Source organism: Quercus robur, chromosome 9 (assembly GCF_932294415.1).
Source record: "Quercus robur chromosome 9, dhQueRobu3.1, whole genome shotgun sequence".
In the NCBI taxonomy this organism is placed as follows: Eukaryota; Viridiplantae; Streptophyta; class Magnoliopsida; order Fagales; family Fagaceae; genus Quercus; species Quercus robur.
The window spans coordinates 17,416,643-17,439,403 of record NC_065542.1 but is presented as its reverse complement, the minus strand read 5'-3'; the positions used below and the strand labels follow the sequence as shown (position 1 = coordinate 17,439,403).

The following is a 22,761-nucleotide window of genomic DNA, read 5'->3' as shown; positions in this document are numbered from 1 at the left end:
GGACCCAAAAGCCAAACAAAAAACCCAAAACCCTAGTGCCTTTTGACAACCAACATGACATCCATGTTAGACCAGGTTTCATGGAAGACATTTAGGCATTGGAATGACTATTTGTTTCTCTGCAGCAACACTGTATTGGGGTTGTGGACCCCTTAAGTTCTTTCTTTGAAACTCTCAAAGCAAAGCTATAACAAAATAAAACTACATTCACTTAGATTAGACATACATTAAAAAAATCCATGAAAATCATGTCCGCTGTTACCGACCTAAAAGGAAATAGATGACCAACTCTCAACAGATATAAACAGAAACAGAATGTTATATAGCCCTTGTTACGAAAATCCAGATTGACTTTAAATGACAAAGGTCCAAAACCAAAGCTTAATATGCAGCAAGTCCAAAGCACTGAACTTGCATGCCCACCTGTAACACGTTGAAGTTTCGAATGAAAAAAACATTCATACATTCTTATTTTATCATTTCCAAGCTCCATTTTGTCCAAGAGAGACGTAACAAATCCAATATCAATTAATATCTTCGCGTAAAATATTGTTTTGGAAACTGTTTTGGTCAATAATGTGAGCACATAACATGTTACTGTTCAAATAATGACGGAATGATTAAATTAAATCCTCTTTTATAATAGTTTAAACTTGCGATAATCTATATATATATAAAACTGAAACTTTTCAAACTCCCACAATTTTCCACGTCAGCACAATAAATTAAATATAATCTATATATATATATATATATATATATAAAACCGAAACTTTTGAAACTCCCACAATTTTTCACGTCAGCACAATATTTAAATATAATATTTAAATTAAATTAAATTTTCCACCTCATCATTGTTTTCTTTTTCCAATGCAAATTAGACTTTTAGCCAAATAAGAACACTCTCCCACCGCCTCTACTCTCTCCTATTTAAGAATTATTTGCATAGAAAACCTAAGCCCCAAAACACAATTTTCTTCTTAAAACTTATTTTTCTTCAAGACTTTTTTTGAGGGCAACTCATGCTTCACAATTCACATATTCCACTTATTTATTGGACTTCTCTCCTTCTTCGATCAATGCATCAAGGTTAAGGTTATTTGATTTGTTCAATAAAAATTATAGATTTGTTGCTTTTTCTTATAAGTTTGTCAATTGTTGTTTTGTTTATTTAATTGCTGGGCCTGAATCTTTTAATTAAATTTTCAAATTTTTTTAACCTTTTAAAAGTTTTAATATTTCGAATTTTAACATTTAAAAGGTAACTCATATTTCTCTAATATTTCTATGTTGTGTAGACATATTTTTTTTGTTTATTATATTTCTTCATTGTGTAGTCACATAATTTTTGTTTTATTTTAATAAATTCTTGGCTCAAAATCTTCTAATTGTTTGGTTTACATATGAATTTTTAAGTTCATTTTTTGCAATACATTTAATTGTTTGGCCAATTTTAATAGTAGAAAAGCTATAATCATGGATTCCCTTCTTTCTATTGTATTTCTCTATTGCATAATTATATATATATATATATATAATTATATATATATATATATATATATCTATTGTTTTATTTCAATACTTTTGAAGCTTTGAATCTTCTAATTTTTTTTTTGGCCTTTTGGAAGTTTTAACATCATAACTTTTGGGTTTTATTTTTTCTATTATCAGAAATTATCTAGAAGATTTCAATGAATATCCATGGATTATTCTTTTTGAGGCTAATCCATCTTTATCTTATATTTCTATTCCTAACTTTTTTTTCCTATATTTTTTCTTTAATTGTCCATGTTTACGTCTCTTTTGTTTTTCTTATTTTTACTTTCATAGCGTATGTACATGTTGTGTATGTTTTTTGATTCTTTCTTTAATGATTTTTGTGTGAGTATGTGTCATTGTATCTAGGTACTTAGGCAAAATCTATAAAGACTAAAGATGCTTCTTTTTTAATTTTTTTTTTTTTTTTTTTTTGTAATGAATCCTGTGTTTTTCATGACTTTAGTGAGTCATATTCTTAATGATCGAAATGGTTTTGTTTGATGTGGATTTTGTTCATATTGGTTTCAAAGTTTATTTCTTGGCTTATATTATAGATTGTAATATATTTATTCATCAAACTGTTTAGTTGAGTTTGTTTTCGAAATTGTTTTCAGTGTTGGACATTTTCTTGAAGCATGTTGGTATCATATATTAAAATACTGTTAAGTTGATAATAATAATAATAATAATAATATAGTTTAATAAATGTCTGAAACGTATAGCTGTTAACAAATGTTTTAGCTATATGATTTTATTTTACAAATTCAATTTTGGTGTTGTAGTAAAATAAACAAAGATTAAATTATATATTGTACTTAATACATTTCCCGTGCATCGCACGGGTTAGCGACTAGTTTATTATAATATTAGAACAATTGAAATTGAGTTTAAACTCTGCGTTTACGCTAAATTATAGTATTTTTAAAAAAAGTGAACACATAATATGTTTTCTGCTCAATTAACGACTGAATGATTAAATTAAATCTTTCTTTATAACAGTTTAAACTTGCGATAATTTATTATAATATGAGAATAAATGGAATTAAGTTTAAACTCCGTGTTTACATTAAGTCATGGTATTTTTTTTTTTTAAAGTTAAAAGTTTCACATGTTGAGTCCTAGCTCCTATTGAGCTAGAGTCCAAATTCAAAAGTGAAAGGGAATAATGGAATAATGGTTAAGTCATATATAATTCTAAGTGATCAAATTTATTGTTTCTTCAGTTGTGTAAGATTTTGGGGTGAATGTTAATTTATTATAATAAGACTGGTAATAATGTGAGCATATATATAACAGTCAACTTTAAATAAGGCTTTAGGAAATTAATTAATATCATTACCCAATAGTCATTGTGAGTTGTCTGTGACTATTACTTTTACAATTTAGGAAGCAAGACTAGCAAATCCAGATCAAATGTCTGTACAATATTCTTGCAAAAATTTTAGTCTGTAATGTGAACACATGACATCAACTTCTCAAACAAAGAGGCTTCAGTGAATCACATACTCGGCGGTCATTGTGACTACTAGTTTTGGAAGAAAGACCAGCAAATCCCAGATCAAATGTTTGTGCAATCTTGTAAAGTTTGACGGTCCTTAAAGTGAGCGTACGGACCTATCATAAACTTCATAAACAAGCTTTTTCTTTATGCTAAATATGATCTAGGGATTGAACCTAGACACACAATTCTAAAGGAGAGAACAAAATGCCGCCAGGAAATATAAGACCATTGATAATGGACAACTTTTTTTTTTCACATTTTTCACAATTATTTTTGCTAAATTTCAACACCGACACGACCTCTGTTATTCACGGATTATAATAAGTCATGTCAACAACTATAAAAAATATGTTATATCGTTAAGTTTATTGTACAATAAACCTTTTTTCACATTTTTCACAATTATTTTTGCTAAATTTCAACACTGACATGATCTCTGTTATTCACGGATTATAATAAGTCATGTCAACAACTATAAAAAAAATAATATATAGTTAAGTTTATTGTACGATCCTTTTTAATACTACTTCTTTCACATTTTTCACAACTATTTTCACTAAAGTTCAACACCGACAAGACTTCTTTTATTCACTAATTATAATAAGTCATTTCAACAACTATTAAAAAGAATATCATATTGTTAAACTTATTACAATAATTTTTAATACTCTATAAGTTTTAAAAACTAATGCATCAACTTTTAAGACGAAAGACAAAAAAATTACCTAAATTGCTTTCTGATTATATGTGCGGCAATCACATTCACATTCATTGTTTGTGAAATTTTGAAATCAAATTGTTACTAGATGCTATTTACCTAATACTTCTTCTGACAATTTACGGAGGAAGAAAGACTAAAGGGAGCCTTGGTTGTAGTTGAAAAGTCAATAGATTGACTAAGTGAATCCATTTAAGTCTTAAATTTTGTCAGTCCAAAATTGTACAATTGAACAATGGTCTGATAGCCAGCAAGTAAAAAGAAATTTAGTCAATTGCACCACTGGGCTTCACTGAAAGACAAAATTAAGAGAGTACAAAACAGTGAAACAAATTAATATTTTTCTTAAAACTTTGTTGAAAGTTGATGAGCATATGAGGTAAGAGCTCCACGGATCCACCGCCCACCATTGAATTGAGTGGAATAATAATTTGGTAAAAGAATAACTTGTTAATTTGTATGAAAAAACTTGGTATTCCCGCCATAATTTCTGTTTAAAGGAAGACTATTAATGCATTGTCTTTGATTTTTGTTAATTTATATGAAAAAATTTGGTATTCCCGCCCTAAGCTGTAAAGGAAGACAATTAATGCATTGTCTTTGATTTTTGTTTTTTTTTAACAATGAATAAGTTTTTTAATCACAATATTTGAATTAAACTCAAATAAAGTTACTAAGAAAAATATGAAGTTTTCAAAGAAAGTAAAAGATTAATTAAAAAAATTATTAATATTGCATTCATGCTATTCATTAGCTTTTTAAAGAGGATCATATTTTGAGAAAATTCCAAAATAAAATAGGAAACAATAAAAAGAGATTGAGAAAATAATAATTAAGCTAGCTTACGAGGTAGCAAAAGAAGTTGAGAACCATGCCTACATGAAAACAAAAAAAAAACAAAAATAACAAAACAAAAACAAAAAACAAAAGTAGTGAGATTTAGTTATAAAATAAATAGAAGGAAACAAAATGTTTTTTTGTCAATTGGTACAAATTATATGAATGAGACATTTTATTTGCAAAAGAAGATGGATATATTGCTTAAAGTCAAATGCAACCATAGCTACAGCTCCAACACAGAGACATTTAGGTCGCATTAAAATTGTCTTAGCCATGTTTCTTACGCAAGAGAAGCAGGTAGACGTTGCATTGGCCATCCATTCAATTAAAGAGGGGGACATAATGCGTGGTGGGAAGCTAGGTCGATCAAAGTCAAAGATCTGTATGTATGGGTGCGTTCAAAATTGTTAGCGAAGTATTGCTATAGGTGCAATAATCTCAACAATGAACAATGCATCTTTGTGTTATTTTGGACCTTCCATGAGGGTTTGTCCCAGAATTTATTGAAAACGGATTTTTTTTTTTTTTTTTTTTTTTTTTTGTCTACTGCTTACAATACATATATGCTTACACGTATTGGCGATCGTAAGACTCAAGCGTGTAAACAATTTGGATTTCTAGATAAAGCAGAGACAGCTAATGAAGAAGACAAGGAAATTTTTTGCCTAAAGAGAATCAAAATAATGTATACTAGCTAGGTTGGATAATAGTATTTTAGTTTGAATTCGAATCGAGTCTTAGGGCCTCTTTTAATTAGTGTTAAAATGTGAGCACAAATACAAACAGATCGACTAGCTAGAGCTCTTGAATCCCATAGGCAATACTATTATCCAACCTAGTATGAGTTTGGATGAGTTCATTTTCATTCACATATTTCGGTTTATTGTGCATATAACCTTACCTTGAAAAAGATGATATCTTATAAAGTTCGTACATTCTCTTTTTAGGTAAAAAATAATAGTAGTATTAGTATCCAAACAAAGTTAACATTGAAAATAACTATATCTAAAATAAGATCATATCTTAAAATGTTGTATATGATATCTTAAAATGTCATACATTCTCTTTTGTGGTAAAAATAGTACTAGTATCCAAACAAAATTAATATTGAAATAGACTATAACTAAAGATGATATCTTAAAATGTCATACATTCTCTTTTTTGGTAAAAATAATAGTAGTATCCAAAAAAAGTCGATATTCTCTTTTTTTCGTAAAAATAATAGTAGCATTCAAACAAAGTTAATATTGAAAAGAACCATTACTAAAGTTTTTTCAATGTGTTTGGAATTAAATTACAAGCAAGTTTTTTGCTTTTTAACTTTTATGTAAAGTTTTTTAATGCCTCTTTATGATCTTATTACCTCTTTGTTAAAGGCTCTAAGTCTAACAAGCAACAAGTCACATACAAATGCTAAGAATCACAGTTATTGTACTGGGTATCGACCAAAAGATGGATCAGGCCCCATCATAATTGGTTTACCGAGTTATCGTTCGAACTGCTGGATCCTAATAAACTAATATTGATGTAATTATATCAATAAAAACTGGATGTATCTTAACGAACAAGCTCCAATAGCTTAATGATGTTGCTTTTGGGCATCTAAACATGAAGCTCAGGGGTCCTAGCCCCTGCATAAACAGTTACCCAGCAAAAAAAAAATAAAAAATAAAAAAATAAACATGAAGTTCTCCCGTTTGAACAGCTTTTAAAGCAACTTGAAATTTTGAGTTACCCTGGTTCTTTAAAATTGAAAGTCACATAACTCTCTGTGGAAACGTAGTGCTCAAGAAGAGTTCATAAATGATATATACCCACCAGATTTCAGAGCAAATAAATTCCACCATAAATAAAAGATCAGAATTGGTTATTCATATCTCAGAACAGGGTTACCATAAATAAAAGATCAGAATTGGTTATTCATATCTCAGAACAGGGTACTATGCAATCAATACCCAATAGGCACTTTTGGAATATCAAATGTGATAGAACTTAGAAGTCAAGATGTGGCCCTCCATGCCTTACAAGGGACATCAGACATGGCCAGACTTAAAAAGTAGAAAAATCCAAAGCAGAGAGGCAGACCACTGGCTTTTTATAAAACAACTCCTAGAAAGTTTGTAGACAGTGTGATGGGAGACCCTAACACACTCCAAGTATACCTAATAATAAGCCTTGCACCAAAAGCCTTATTCCCAATGTTTGGAAGCAAATAATAAATTGCGCATAAAAGAAAAAGTTAACAATTACTCTGTTTTGACTTTTGAGGACCAAAAACTAAATGAGAAATAAAGGAATATAGGAAAGAGATTCTGAACTTGATATTCTACCTTTATTACAAGAGCCAGAGCCTTAAAAGGGTGCTTGAGACTATCAATAGTGGAAACTCAAGCATAAACCATGAGGCTAATATGTCTGTTTGATCCTTAATTAAGGGTTCACCAGTCAACACTACCATGCAATCATTTGGCACTCTTGTATTATTTGATGGTTACAAGTAGTAGGATATGATTTTTCCCCAACTGGCGGCACTATTTCACTAATTACAACAAATTATAGACAGTCTACCAGAAGCAAAACTCTGTTTCAAGTTACAACGATCAGTGAGCTTGGCAAGAGCAGATATATACTGATTCATGCTTCACTTCCAAATAATAATTTAATTTAAAGAATCAAAACATGATTTGCTAACATACAAATAATGTAAACTAATCATGATAAAACATTTTCCAGATAATTTGTTACAGACGAGAATTGAAGATCAATTTGATTTGCTGCACCTAGAAGCTTCAGTATTACTGTCAGAATAATGTAAAGATGTTAAACAAATGACCTGAGGTGGAAATATGTAAGATGTCACTGGAATGACTTGAGGTGGAATATTTGGCAATTTGGAACGAATGACCTCTTTGTTGCAGCTTGCTCGAACTTCTTAATGGCAGTTTCATTCTCTTCTAAGTTAGTCTGAACAAAATATCGTACCCACCAGGTCGCACTCCTCAATTTAGCCTTCAAAAGCAACTTCAACATGTTATTCTTTTAGGAATCAATCAATGACAACATTCAGTTTGGCAAAACATTAAGTTGCAGGAATATGGAGTAACCGTTTCGACATAAGTTTTAAGAGGCAACATGGGCCTTAAAGTGAGATACCTAAAGAGGCAATGCCATGATTGAAATAAAAGAAATTTTTGTAAAAGGCCCCCTTGTATTAGAAGGTCTCATTCTCGAGTATGTTCTTAACATTGGAAATCATTCCCCATAGGAAAATACATCCAAAAAGTAAAGCTTCCCCTCAATACATGGTAAGAAGCCTCTAGAACACAGTGGCGGAATCAAGATTTTAGTCTAGGGGAGCAAGAAAAAAGTAAGCTTAAAAGATAAAACTAATTCAAAATATATATATATATATAAATATTTATGCAATCAATAAATAATTAATTTATTAAATTGAATTATATAGCATAACATAAATACATAGTGTGATTTACGTTTTTGCCTAATGTCAATGTAATCAGTTCCCCAAAAAGTTGTTCATAATTTAAAATTATTGTGTGTGTATATACATATATGTTTTCATAATATATATTTCTCCATATACAAGACCAAATAAACATTCATCAAGTGATCTTCCATTCACTTGCGTAGTCGATTTTTAATAATATGCATTGTCAAACAAATCTTTTCAACAATGTCCATTACAACTGCTAGGGTTAATTCTAATGTCACCAATAAGTATACCAATAAATATAAGATAATGTTTTTGATCTTTACCATCTTTTAAGCATACTGTCAATCTTTATATGATTATGTAATAGAAATAATTTGATTACATAACACATTAGCCTAAATATAAGAAATTTAAAAAGGTCAATTGATTATTTAAAGAGTAAATTCAAAAAATAAATCAATATAGAAGTATTAAAGTATGATGATATACCTAAAAAAATTCAAAAGACTTCTATATGTACCTTGATTTCTTATTCACTATTCAGCATTTCTTCTTCTACCTTGGCTTTTATTTCCAATTACTCAAAATGTAAAGTTTAAAGTAAAACAGCAAAGTGGTACTAAAAAATTGTGGAAATAATTTTAAAACATAAAGTTCATATTTTTTTTTTTTTTCCATTTTTATAAATTTAAGGTCTACTACATTTTGAAGAAATGTTTTAACATAGTTGGGCCTTTTTTAGAGGAAGGTTGGGGCCCTTTTTTGCAATTTGGGGTGATGAGGTGGGAGGACAATTTTTTTTTTTTTTTTTTCCTGGGAGATGGGGATGAGCTTATTTTTCACCTTGGGTTATTGGTATTTTACACAAGCATCTAACGGATCTTGAACACATAACCTCCCCTCCACCCATCTTTATGGGAGGAAATGCCATTTGAGCTGAAACCCATTAGCAAGATTAAATTTCACTTTGTTTATAACTCATATTATTTATTCCAAGTTGCATGTTTGGAAACTGCAAACCTGGAGAAAAGATAACATGGGCATATTCACAACAAGGTCTTGGAACACACTTTGGAAACTGGAAACCTAGAAAAAGATAACATGGGCATATTCACAACAAGGCCTTGGGAACACACTGCAGAGCACACAATACCCCTACTCTCTCTCTCTCTCTCTCACACACACACACAAACAAAAGGCAAGGCTATCACAAATTTGAACTTCCCAACAACATTAGTAGTTAAATCCAAAAGTTCAGCAAAGATTATAAACTGTAGTTAAAACCAATTTAAAAGTTACTATTGGTCTTCAAACATCCAAGTCCAACATCAAGGTTTAACAAACAAACGACTCAGGAATTAAGGAGCATATTAAGATCTACTAGCCTAGCACAAAAAGTATAGGTAATGAGCACTTGTTCACATTTATCCTCTATCTAAATCATCTAAAGTATGTGAACTTTTTTTTATCAGAAAAGTATAGGTAGTTATAACTTATAAGTAGTTATTCTAGAGCAGAAAGTGTATAATGTGGGGTTTTAGAAGTTACCATTATAACTACTTCTTATAGTATTGTTTAGCTTGTATTTTATTTCAAATTTGTGACCAAAAAATTAGGTGTTGAATATGATATTTTACTTTTTTTGACCCTATTATTTGAAATGTTTTTAATTTATTTTGATTAATGTGTGAGGGAATTTTGGATCCTTTAAAAAGTGGACACCTGTAAGTGCTATCACTGCTATGCTATTAAATAATAGTATAGACAACAGTCACTTACCGCTCTTCCAAATTTGGACACGTCGGAAACTTTAGCCCTCTGATGACCAGGATAGCCTACATGGTAAATATTAAAAAAAATGTTATAAAAATTCAAAACAATAATAAATTGCTCAATTAAAATAAGGAATTAGTTTGTTGCACTAAAAAACAGTCTTTAAAGCTTGAGTTGCTGAGAATAAAAAACACAATTGTGAAGAACCAAAAAATATGGCATCTATGGTAAGTATGAATCATAAGTACATACAAAGGAACGTACAAATGCGTGATTTTTTTTTTTTGGGGGGTTGTTGGGGGGGGGGGGGGGGGGGGGGGGGGGGGGGGGGGGCAACAATTTAGCTATGTATGAAGTCGAACACAGAAATACCAATACTAGAGAAAAAGGTAAGGGGAAAAGTGCAAACGCACAAGATGGAGAAAACTCTAATAAGGGTCTTCCTTAACACATATTCTGTGTACTTGCTATATCAGTTTACCCTCTGACCCTTTCAAAAATGTTACTCAATATTCATGTATCCTATTAAAGCATCTCATAAGAGACACAAAGCAGAACCAAAACTGATGCAACATCAAAATCGAAGAACAGAAAAATAAAAGTATCCCATGAATCAGCACCAAACAAGAGAGAACAAAACCTAGCGATCAGCATTTAGGAGCATAATAGCGTGCTTATATAGACTACTTCTAAGTTCTAATTGACTTAGGAAAGTCCAGTTATTGAATTGCAAAAATACCCTTGACTCTACAAAATTAAAAAAAAAATACTAATAATGTAATTAACTGATAAGAGCTAAAATAAATCAAATAGATTAATATAAAAAAAAATATACAATTGACTTTTAAAACTAAAATAAATTTTTCTTTGCACTTCCTCGACAAGATGACAAAGTCATCTTTCAAAAAAAAAAAATTTCTTAAAGCGCATGGACCAAGTGATTCCTATGCTCAGAAGAGGTGAAAAAATTCATTTCAGTTAAAATATTTTTGAGAAGATACATACATAACAAAAGAATTCCAATTCCAACTCAAGCACAATGCTAATGGGCGACTACATGGTATATATGTGGAATTGGCTTTGCATGGTTTTGGCATATCTATATATAGAAGTCGATGCATCCTAGCAAATCATCTATATAAATCTTCAATGGGGGCATAAAATTAAGAAGTTCTGTATCAAAGCACAGTACCAAGAGCATTACACAACTTGAGATTGCAAAGAGTAGTAAAAGACCCAAGTGAATTTGAAACTTGGTTAATACCAATAAAAAAGATTCAATGTTGGATCAAAATGTATGTATATACACAACATCCATTCTGAATAGAGGATAAGCTCTTTTTAAATTGTTACCTGTAAATACCACAAGACCATCAGCTGATACTCTTGCCAAATCAGGAAGGGTCCTGTTGAGGTATCTTGGAGATAAGTAATCTAAAGCATCAGAAATAATTACAAGAGAAAACGATTTTGGCCTATATGGAAGAGGAAACTTGATATCAGCTACACGCACAATGCCTTTGTGGACAAGAGCCCTGCAGCTGCTATCTGCATCCTCTATATCATATGGTTCCACGCCCCAGGCCACAGTTTCCTCCTCTTTAAGCAATTTAGAAACCACTGAACAGGTGTCTGGGCCAACATGCAAAACTTTATGCATGCTGTCACCGTATGCTTTTTTCAAAATAGGAAGTGCTCGATGGACCTCTGCAGTGCATGAGTAATCACCTGCATATATGGAGAAATTTGAATCACCAATTGAAGCCAAATTGCTACATGATGAAAATTTTGTAAACTAACTAAAGCATGCATGCCTGCATATATGTATGTAACCCAAACAACAATAGCAAAGTCTGACTTGAAAAAAATAAAAAATAAAAAAATAGCAAAGTCTTAGTTCCAAATTTTTTAGGACGGAAATCAGTCAAGGCCGGCAACATATATTCTTTTCCTCCATTCTATTTTATCCAAAGTCATACACTTTGTTAGGCATATATTTATGTAACCCAAATTACAAATATCCTAACAAGAAGCATGGACATGGACATAACATGGGACACAGCAACAAAAAAATTCTTGAAAAACTAAGACACAACATGGTGGGGACACAGCAATTAATTAATTAATTAAAGGTTATTTTTAAATATATTTATATATTTTTTGAACGTATTATGTTTATTTTAGGTTTTAAAAATAAGTAACAACCATCAATTAATTTAAAAGCAATAACAGATAGCAATGAAGTACCATGATACCCATAAAAAATTCAATTTAAAAATAGATAAATAAAATAAAATAAAAACAATGCAACTAAATAATTTGGCTAATTAATATTTTAACATTAATCATAATACTAAATAATAGTTTCTAACAACAACTAAACCTATTAATAAATAATAATATTTTTTGATAGAATAATTAATAATAATATAACTATAAGTCTATACCATTATACATAATAGAAACCTTTTTTTTATTAAAAAATAAATAAAATGAAAGTACTCCATACACTTACCTAACCAACCAGACCTTAATAACCTTACTAAAAATCCAAAACTCTATAACAATTAAAAAACACATAAACAAAATGATTAAAACTTAAAAGTAGTAAAACCCCATGGCCGTTACAAAGTGTTCTAAAAAAGGCAAAAGCAAACAACCCAAATACAAACAGCAAACACAAATGGGCGAGAGAGACCAATTGTGCGGCTAAATATCAAGATGGAGGCCAGTGAAGTGTGATGGGGTTGCTGATGGCCATGGACTCACTGATCTAACAACAGATTGATAGCTGAGTGGTCTGATGTAGTGACGCAGAAGAGAGGGAGGTTGTTCGATGCCATGAGAAAGAGAGAGAGTTGTATTTGAAGCTTTTAATCTATCGATCAACAATCGTGAGCTTACAGATTTGACATTTTCCTTTTTTTTAATTCTTTGGTCAATCATGTCCCAGAAGTAAATTTACTGCGTCGCCATTTAAAAAATTGGTTGGACACTCCACGGACATGCATTCAGCCATGAACAAGGCATGCCTGTCTTCGACACAGATACACAGCCACTTTTGCCATGTCCATGCTTCCTAATAACTAGAAGCAATTCAAAATGGCAACATGATACATGCCGTATTGACACAATTCTTTCACAGCTTGTTGTGATGAACTGATATTATTACTCTCTAAAACAATTGTGCACCAAATCCAATTCTTAATAGTTACACTAATTATTCCTTTGGAAGGAATTCATCTCCAATAGAAATTCCCTAGGATCTTGAAACTATTACACTTTAGTTACTACATATCCTCTTGAGGATTCACAGCTAATATGATAATAAGCAACTCAATTACATGCTCACTAAACCAATGATTTAATTATTGCAGCATTAGAAAATATCTAATCAATGACCACTCTTGGGCATTAGCATAAACTGCTTAGCTCGTCTAGGTTGAATGCCCTTAGATTACCTGACAACTAGTTCTAGCGGGTGGTGTTAGTTGCCCATAGGTTAACTGGCCAGAGATGTGTCCAAAGGACTCTTCTTTTGAAAGGTTCCCTACGTTATAAAGGAAAAAAATGCCTAATCAGTAACCATGAAGTGCATGCCTAGCAAGGAGTAGAAGTAGGCTATGGTTGCACAATACCATCAATAACCCAATGCACATTATCTGCCTTGCCATATTTCACCCAATAATAAGGCTCAGTATGGTTGGAGCCACCATAATGATCACACTTCTTGTCACCCAGGTCCAATAGAGTGACCATTGCTTTAGTTTCGAGTACATAATCTGTTGCTTGAAACTAAAGCAGAAGACTCTAAGGTGGTGTCAATGGAGCCATTTCTAGTGGCATTCTGTCCCAAAGATGAGTGCAATAATCACAAATAAGCATTAGCAACCGAAAGCAAGGTCTCACTAGCAAGAATTTGATCTTTTTGAACCCACGTAGATTGGAGTCTAAACTAACAAGAAAGCATTCACAAGTAGTGATGGCTCAATGGTGTAGTACTTAATTCCACAAATTCTTAAGATTTTTACTGTACTCCCAAACATTCTAATGGTAAAATATTTTCATATATCTCATAAACTAGAGAAATATTATTATGATGTAAAAAAATTCTGCAATAGAGTCCCAAATCTTCTTAGGAGAGTCACAAAATTCAGTTGTAGTAGCAATCTAAGGTTCCTTGCTATGCCACAACCATCTCATAATAGCTAAATCCTCACTCACAATAGATTGAATACCGCTTTTATATAATCCAAGTAACATGATAAGTATAAGAATCACTAAAGTTACAAAAGAAACAAGAACAACAACCTCTAATTCATCAGCTAATATATTTTCGAAAAGTTAAAAAACTAATCCAGTCTTCATCTTCATAAGTTGGATCTTTCTTATCATAAGGATTATGTCAAATACTTCAACATTCGCTTCTCTCACAGACGTGTCAAATACTTCACCATTTCAACTTTTTTGAACAGCAAACAATATAGAGACAACCAAACACACATATGTCTGTAACAAATTTGCTAGTAACCTAAGTTCCAACTAAATGATCATCTATTTCTACAAAGGGAACACTCCCCACCTATTGGTTCGACATTCTAGAGATTCACCGAACGCATTTCAATTATTTTCTCAAGGGTAAATTCCATTAACGTACTTCGAGATTTAAGCTAATGCTAAACAGGTCCAAGATATTTCAAAACTGACCAATTTGATCCCCAAAGCCAACTTAGTCTCTAAACACTGTTAGGCCTATTAGTCATTTTTCTCAACTGTCTTAGGAATTCGAAATGTCTTGGACCTGGTTGGCATTAGCCCACACCTCAGGGTATGTGCATCGATCAAACCAACCAATAGCAACCATCATTTACAATTCCATCTAAAATTGAAAATGCATGATATTGTTGAAAAATGAACTGAAATCAATTTCCAAACTCTCAAACAATTCAAAGTGAGCCAAGCTTACCTTCAACCCTGCTTGTAGTGTCTATATTGTTGCCAAATCCACCTATTACACACACAAAAAAATAATAACAATAAGCAATCAATCAATCAATCAATTTTTTAGCTTATATACACACACACACACACGGTGTTGAAGGGTATTCTAGTCATTTCACCTGAATTTCTGTATGAATAGGCAATAAAAAGCAGCGCTCCCTGGAGAAAGAGAAAAAAATTTCTAGATTAGGAATTCAATTCCGTGCAATTCTTTTCCAGTAAAATAAATTTCCATAACCAAAATTTGAATTACCACGACGATAAGCCCCAAAGCCAAAATCGGCGAAGACCGCGATTTCGAACTGGAAAATAAACCTCCATTATCCCCTAATCGTCGAGCGTGATTTCCTGGTCTCCTCGACATAGTCAAATACTTTTTTTTTTTTCTCTCTAATTTTAAAAAACAAAAACAGAAAAAAAAAAAAAAACAACACGAATCTCCAACGTGGCTAAAGAGAGTGCATTGTTTATTTTGAGATCTGAATTTGTAAAAAAATATCTCTGGTGAGAAATGTAATTGGGGTCTGTATTATTGTGAAGAGCAGTGTGGGTAATGAAACTTTTGGTGTCGGTTGTGGAAATGGAAATCCAACGGAATTGAGGTAAGTTTGTTAAAAAAAGTAGGGACGGAGGAATTATTGGGTGATGAAAGCTGAAAGATTTTGAGTTTTTGAGTCGAGTCAGTGTCTCCACACTCTCTCCAGTGCTGGCAAGTCGCAACTGGTTAATTAGGTTGGACCGGTTTTGAAGGCTACACTGCATCAACGCGGTTTATTTTGGATTATATATGGACAAAAAAGTGCTACAATCTTGGTTGTAAATTTGTAATTATTATAATTTTAATATAGTGGGTTGGCCGAGTGGATGGGCACTCAGTCTTAAAGTAGTTGTCTTGGGACCAACGATTTATTTTGTTATGGGTTCATCCGTCTTGAACAGTGATTTGGAAAACCAAAAAAAAAAAATTATCTATAATTTTGATAAGTGTATTTTTATGATATGAATTTTGGCAAATGAATTGCATTATCTTCTTATATTCTTTATATTTGTAAAATTTTAAAAAAAAAAATTAGAGTTCAATAACTATGTTTAAATTTCAAGTTTTTGTAATCTAAAATTATACATAAAAAAAAATATATGTTTATGAATCGAATAGTAAATAATATTCGATTGACACGAAATTTGACATGTATGTTATGTATGTTAAGAACATAAAGAACATTTAATTCAATAATATTAGATTTTTAAAATATGTAGCCATATAAACTTTCTTTTTAGAGAAAAGTTAACACATATCCTAAAAGCATTTGTTAGTAAACCATTTTAATAAAGTTTTTATGAGAAAAAAAAAAAACTAAATTTTTGACAACTTTTCACTTTTCCATAAAAATGATATAAAAACTTTTCTAAAATTATTTATTAAATATTGTCCTAAAAATACATGTTAACATAACCCATTCTTTTAATGAGAGTTACAGCCAATGACTACAACTAAATTTGTAGTTAAATTTTGTCCTTAATAATTTCATTTTTTATTTCTTTTTAACAATTTTTGTTAAATGGGGTTTTTTAATATATATTTTTGTAATAATTAAAAAAAATTGCAACTATTTGCCAGGTTTTTTTTTTTTTTTTTGAAAGAGACAAATCTGTTATTTTAACATAATAATAGAGATTGGACAAAAAACATTTTTTAAAAAGAAATACGAGATCCATGTTTTTAACGGAATTGTATGTCATATGGAGTGGAAAGTAGCAGGCTAGGGGTGAACAATGGACTGGTTTTGTTTCTTGGTTTGGGACAGTTTCTATGTCCGTTAGGTGGATAAAATAGGTAACTAACACTAAATTTTTAACTATTTAGTTAGTAGGCTTAGTTATCAAACTAATTGGTTTTATAGCATCTCGACTCTAAGAGAGTCGATTTTGGCCTATAAGTTGACTTTTTGAAGGTCGATTTTCATGGTTTGATCGGGTCCGAGGTGGCACGTGTGTCAGGAGAGGTCCACCTGTAAATCGAGTCTCTAAGACTCGATTTACATCTACAGTATGTTTCAAGTGTCTGGGTCGTTTCTTCTCCATTCTCAAACTTCCAAATCCAAAAAACCCAAGAACAGTTCTCAAACTTCCAAAAAACTCAAGAACAGTTCTTCTCCATTCTCATTTCTCAAACTTCCAAAAAACTCAGGAACAAAATCAAATCAAACTTTCAAATGTCTGTTCGTCATTCTCCCATTCTCATTTCAAAAAACCCAAGAACAAAATCAAACTGAAAACCCAAGAAAAAACTGACCCAGGCCGCGCGGCCTGGGTCGCGCTGGCCTGGGTCGCGCACCCCTGGCCGCGACAGGCCGCGCGGCCTGGGTCGCACGGCCAGGGCCAGCGCGACCTGGCCGCGCTGCCAGGGTCGTGCGACCCAGGCCAGCGCGACCCAGGTCGAGCGGCCAGGGCCAGCGCGACCTGGCCGCGCGGCCAGGGTCGCGCGCGCCAGGAGCGCGACCCAGGTCGAGCGGCCAGGGTCGCGCGACCCAGGCCAGCGCGACCTGGGTCGCGCTCCTGGCGCGACCTGGGTCGCCGGAGAGATCGACCTCCTCGGCGGTCCAGAACGAGCTCCAGGTATTTGAAATTTCTGGGTTCTGTTTTATGATTTTGGAATTTCTGGGTTCTGTTTTATGATTTTGGGAGCTATATAAGAGTTGTAAATCGAGGCTAAAAGACTCGATTTCCAGCAATCTGATGTGGAAAAAATGCCACATCAGGCCATGAAAATCGAGTCTTTTATACTCGATTTACAGGCCAAAATCGAGTCTAAAAGACTCGAGATGCTATAAAACCAAATACTTTCATAACTGAGCCATCTAACTAAATAGTTAGAATATTAAGGTTAATTACCTATTTTATCCCCGTTATGTCGTATCTTGTGGTGAAAGTTTTAGATAGAGATGGTTCTAGGCCCAAGCCATTTTGTATTTTCCCTGTTTTGGGTTGAGTAATAAAGACAACAACAACAACAACCGATGGAAATTGAATGTAATATGAAAATTGAAGAAATCAAGACCATACATAGACTTGGTTGCTAAGCTATAGGCACAAAACCAATAGCCCAATTTGAGATATGGGCTTCACTCTGTCACCACTAAATCTTGTGAGGTCTCTCTCTTTGCCATTGTGTATTATAGTGGCTTGGACCATCAACGAAGCCGATTGATGTTGAGTCGACAAAATTGCTCCATGTGATTCAATTGTGATGCTCTTGACAATGTGATTTTTTTTTTGTTCTTTCACCTTCCATATTGGTCAATAACTCCGATTATTGTGGATGTTTTACTTGCTTTTACAGCCCTTTTATTTTTAGAGTACAGCTCATGTTTTGAGACCAACAACCTCACTTGCTTATTAGGAAATGTTTTTTTTCAAAAACTTCAAACTCCTGATATATATTTTATTATATCTAAATTTTGAAAATATAACCGTTGGATTAATTACATATTCTTTATGTTCCTATCATACATGTCAAATTTTTTTCAAATTGGATACTATTTACTATTCAATCCAATAAAATTATTTTTTATGCATAATTTTAGATAAAAAAAAAAACTTAAAATTTAAATATTTTGATGATAACATAGCTATTGATCTTTCATCTTTAAAAAAAAAAAAATTACAAGCACATAAGGTATAATAAGAACATACAATTTTTTAAATTCACATCCAATATAAAGATATGAGAGGAGTTTGAAAGGTTTCTATTCAAACTAGTTTTGAGAGAAACATTTTCCATCTATTATTAACTAGGCCTTTTTGTTGCAATCAAGTGGGAAACATCCTCATCTCATCACTTTCATGCTCTGCTTTGCTCTCTCATGAAGGACTTGGTTAGTGGCAAAGTCAGGAAATTTTCTCATAGGGACCAGTGAATACATTTTTGTATAATTTTTAGATTTATTACCAAATGTGAAAGAAGATTAATGGAAATTTTCAAAAGCCAAGGGAGGCCATAGCTCCGCCTATGGACTTTGTGATGCATCCTCTTCTATTTATCCTAATAAAATGTATTATTAATTACAAAAAATATACGTGTCACATCAACCAATGAGGCATGTTATATTGTCATCTTGCACTGCATGTGAAGTAAGATAACAATAATCAATAATCGAGTAAATATCAAGTATAATGCTTATGTGCAATTGTAGTTAGTTATTACTGTTGGGTTCTAAGATTTTAGGTTTAAATGTATTAGAACTTCATTTTGTAATGTTGGCAAACCATGATCAAAATGTTTAGTCTTATTTTAAATTTGCTCAAAGAATGTTTATGTGTAAAGTTGGAATCGAGTGTATTGCAAGATTTATTGTGTAAATCTTCCTAGCTCGATTGATCGAGAATTAGACTCGATTGATCGAAGCTCGTGCAGATTGTTTTTCTGCAGAATTTTCCAACTCAGGCCAAGCCCGTTTGACGTGTAGAGTTTTATGTTTTGCCTTAAGTATAAAAGGAAAAACTCTAACCACGTTTTTAAGTGGTTGTTTTATGATGTGTATGAATCTCTTGTGAAATCTAGATATGTTTGCCTTCATACATACTTAGGGTTTCCAATCTTAAGATTGATGTCGAAAGCTTGGTGATCATTTCAATTGCTAAACAAAGAGTTTAAAGAGAAACACAAGTGGGAGTACTTGTGGTTGCTGTGAATCCAAGAAAAAAGTAGTCCGTGGACTCAGAGCTATCACGTAGTCGAGGTAGTAAGTTTCCTACTCGAGGTAGTAATAAGATGTTAGTGGTCTAAGTCTCTATTGTGTAAAATTCAATTCTTTAATAGTGGATTTGTTTTATCTTGAGGATAGCTAAGTTAAATCCTCCTTAGGTTTTTTACCGGTTTGGTTTTTCTAGGTTATTATATTTTTGTATTATTTATTTTCCGCACTGTTTCAATGATATGATTTATCAGTGTTAATTTAGATCTGCATAATTTACCTAAATTAATCACTTGACTAAATAACTAGGTTAATCTATTTATATTTAAGGGGTCTAAAAACATACAATTACGCATAACATACTTGCATAATACACGTTTATGGGTGTGTTTGGATATAACTTATTTTGCTAAAACTGAAAACTGAAAACACTGTAGCAAAATAATTTTTAAATGTGTGAATAGTATCGTGGGACCCATTTTTAATAAAAAAGTTGCTGAAAAGTGTAATTTGTGGGTCCATGAACAGTGCACAAATGCACTGTTCACGGACAAAAAGTCAACAAGTGCGGCTAAAAAAAAAAAAAAAAAAAGCTGAAACGCAGGAAACGCTAAACGTGGACGCAGAAGCTGAATACAAACACACACTATGGGTGTGTTTGGATAGAATTTATTTTGCTGAAACTGAAAACTGAAAACTGAAAACACTGTAGCAAAATAATTTTTAAATGTGTGAATAGTGCTGTGGGACCCATTTTTAATGAAAAAATTGATAAAAAATGAAATTTGTGGGTCCGTGAACAGTGCATATATGCACTGTTCACTACAGAAAGTCAACATTTGCGGTTACTGTTCATTGAACAGTAACCGCAATACTCCAAAACGCGTGAAAACAAAAAAAAAAAAAAAAAACAAAACGCAGCTTGGAAACGCGGACTTGGAATCCAAACACACACTATAGGTACGTTTGGTACACTGAATGTGGATTACAACATGAATGGTAATCTTTATTACCAGGAATAAAATATGTTGTAATGGAATAACTAAACCTATTCATTAGTTTGGTTGTGAGTTGTAATATTAAAATAAAACTTATGATCTATTTTAGGAAATATCTCATTTATACAATTATATTTCCTACAAAATAATATATTTTAAATTGTAGATAGATGAGTTATTTTTTAATGATTTGTTATTTCCATAATTGTTAGGTGGATATGGAAAGTTTATTTATTTGGAAATATATTAGTGTTGGAAATTATTACATTTACCAAGAAATAGTTATTACAACCCTTTTAGAGAGGAATAGTTATTCTTTATTTTAAAGAATAGCTATTCATAAGGAATAACTATTTCTCGTAATAAAAATATAACCAAACTATTGAATAGCTAAACCATAGGAATAATTATTACATTATATTGCCTATTACAGTCTACCAAACGTGTCCTATATGTAAGATTTATAGAAACTCGCGTTTTTCATTTTCCCTATCATCAATTGTACGGAAACATACACGATATTTTTGGAACTAAAAGTTCAATTTGCGTTATCTACGAGAGATGTTATATTTGCCTATTTGTAAACGCCATTTAAAGGATTGAAAATTTTTTAATCGAATCATGTTGCCGTTACATACAGCAATAAAAGATTTAAGAAGTCTAAAACATAGAAATCAACCCACATTATTCACTCTATAATCTATATAGTTGTTGTCTTGCCTCACGGTTCCTAACATCAATGATCAAACCATTTGTCTTTCATTCAATGTGATATATTTTCCTCTCCTCTCTTTCACTTCTTGTTTTTTTTTTTTTTTAATCTCATTTATCTATTGTTACAAGATAAAATCTATGAATACAACAATTATACCCAAAGTTTTCTTATACCAACTCTTTTGTGCCACAATTTTTGTCATAGTTATGATGCAGTATACTGTAAATGAGTGACTGCTTATCACTTTTACATAAACACATCATCTTTTATATCATAACTTTTGTCACAACCTTGATATATATATATATTTTTTTAAATTTATAGAGTTTCAACCTATGACATTTCTTTTGATGATTACTCTCTTTATCAAGGTTGTCAAAATTGGGATCTTACGTAGGATCGTGGGAGATAGCTGGGATTATAAATCGTAAGATCGGATCGTGGATTGTAAGATCCTACATTATTTGAGAAAAAAACAAAAAATACACATCAGTATGTTAAATAATCACATAAATTATACATATATTGATATAATTACCATACATCACTACATCCATTTGTAAACATCATTTAAAGAGGCCAAAAACCTCAAAATGTGACACTCTATTAGGATATTTTTTATTTGGGTACAATTGACACTCTCTCTATATTAGAGTGGAAAATTTTGATTTATTGAGATTTTATTTTTCATTTAGGTCCAACTGAGCTTTTTGTTAAGTTAAAAAAGATTACAAGAAATCAAGGTTGTTTGGGATCGTTAGAATCGTACGATCCTATCGATCCTGAACGATCACCACAACCCTAATATGTGAGTGTCAACGATGGAGAAAAAGTAATAAATCCATGTGAAAGTTATAATTCACTAATCACACATATTATTAGCTCGTAGTAAATTGTGTGTTCATTGAAGAACTATTATTATATTGAACAAAACTTATATATAATACCTTAAGTGCTGTTCTTTAGGTTTCCCTCTTAAAATTCTGTCATGTGACTACTTAACTAAAAAAATATACTTCCATCCCTTGAGAAAAAAGTCACATGACATAATCTTAAGAAATAAACCTAAGGAATAATACATAAATATTTATCTAAGTCTTGTCCTAAATATTTACAACCCTCAAATGTTTTCGTATTTATCTAAGTCTTGCCCTATTATATGTACAACCCTCAAATGTTTTTGTATTTTTTAGCCGAAATTTTAAAATATAAACATATTATACTCGTACCATACACCATACAGTTTATTCCCTATTTTATTTTTTTTGTCGAATTTTTAAAATGCATAATGTAGTTTTAAAAAAGATGACAAATTATACTCTTTAACATAATATATTTAGTGGGTTCAAGTTGGCTCAATTGGTAAAGTTTTTTATGGTTAAATAAGAGATTAAGGGTTCAATCCCCGTCTACGTACACCAAAAACTAATTGATGTCTTGGTCTAATGATAAAAAACTATCATTAGGAGCGGACGTCATAGGTTGAAACTTTAACAAAAACATAATTAATATATATATATATATATATATA

General features: G+C 31.7%; 1 protein-coding gene across 1 annotated transcript; it reads right to left on the bottom strand.

Moving 5' to 3' along the window:
• Positions 1-7,202: 7,202 nt before the first annotated feature.
• LOC126699064 (probable pectin methylesterase CGR3) lies at positions 7,203-15,587 on the bottom strand. The gene is made up of 6 exons (XM_050396621.1): positions 15,077-15,587; positions 14,943-14,982; positions 14,789-14,830; positions 11,176-11,550; positions 9,829-9,884; positions 7,203-7,607 (listed from the first exon to the last, which is right to left on the bottom strand). Exons 1-6 carry the CDS (start codon positions 15,185-15,187, stop codon positions 7,455-7,457), a joined length of 777 nt encoding a protein of 258 aa, XP_050252578.1. The 5' UTR covers positions 15,188-15,587; the 3' UTR covers positions 7,203-7,454.
• Positions 15,588-22,761: the final 7,174 nt, after the last annotated feature.

Excerpts from the sequence above, each read along its gene's own strand:
- LOC126699064 (XM_050396621.1), bottom strand. The coding sequence starts at position 15,187 with ATGTCGAGGAGACCAGGAAATCACGCTCGACGATTAGGGGATAATGGA. Across the intron at positions 14,983-15,076 it reads CTTTGGGGCTTATCGTCGTG|GGAGCGCTGCTTTTTATTGC; the intron begins GTAATTCAAATT and ends CTCTTTCTCCAG. Across the intron at positions 14,831-14,942 it reads CTATTCATACAGAAATTCAG|GTGGATTTGGCAACAATATA; the intron begins GTGAAATGACTA and ends TGTGTGTAATAG.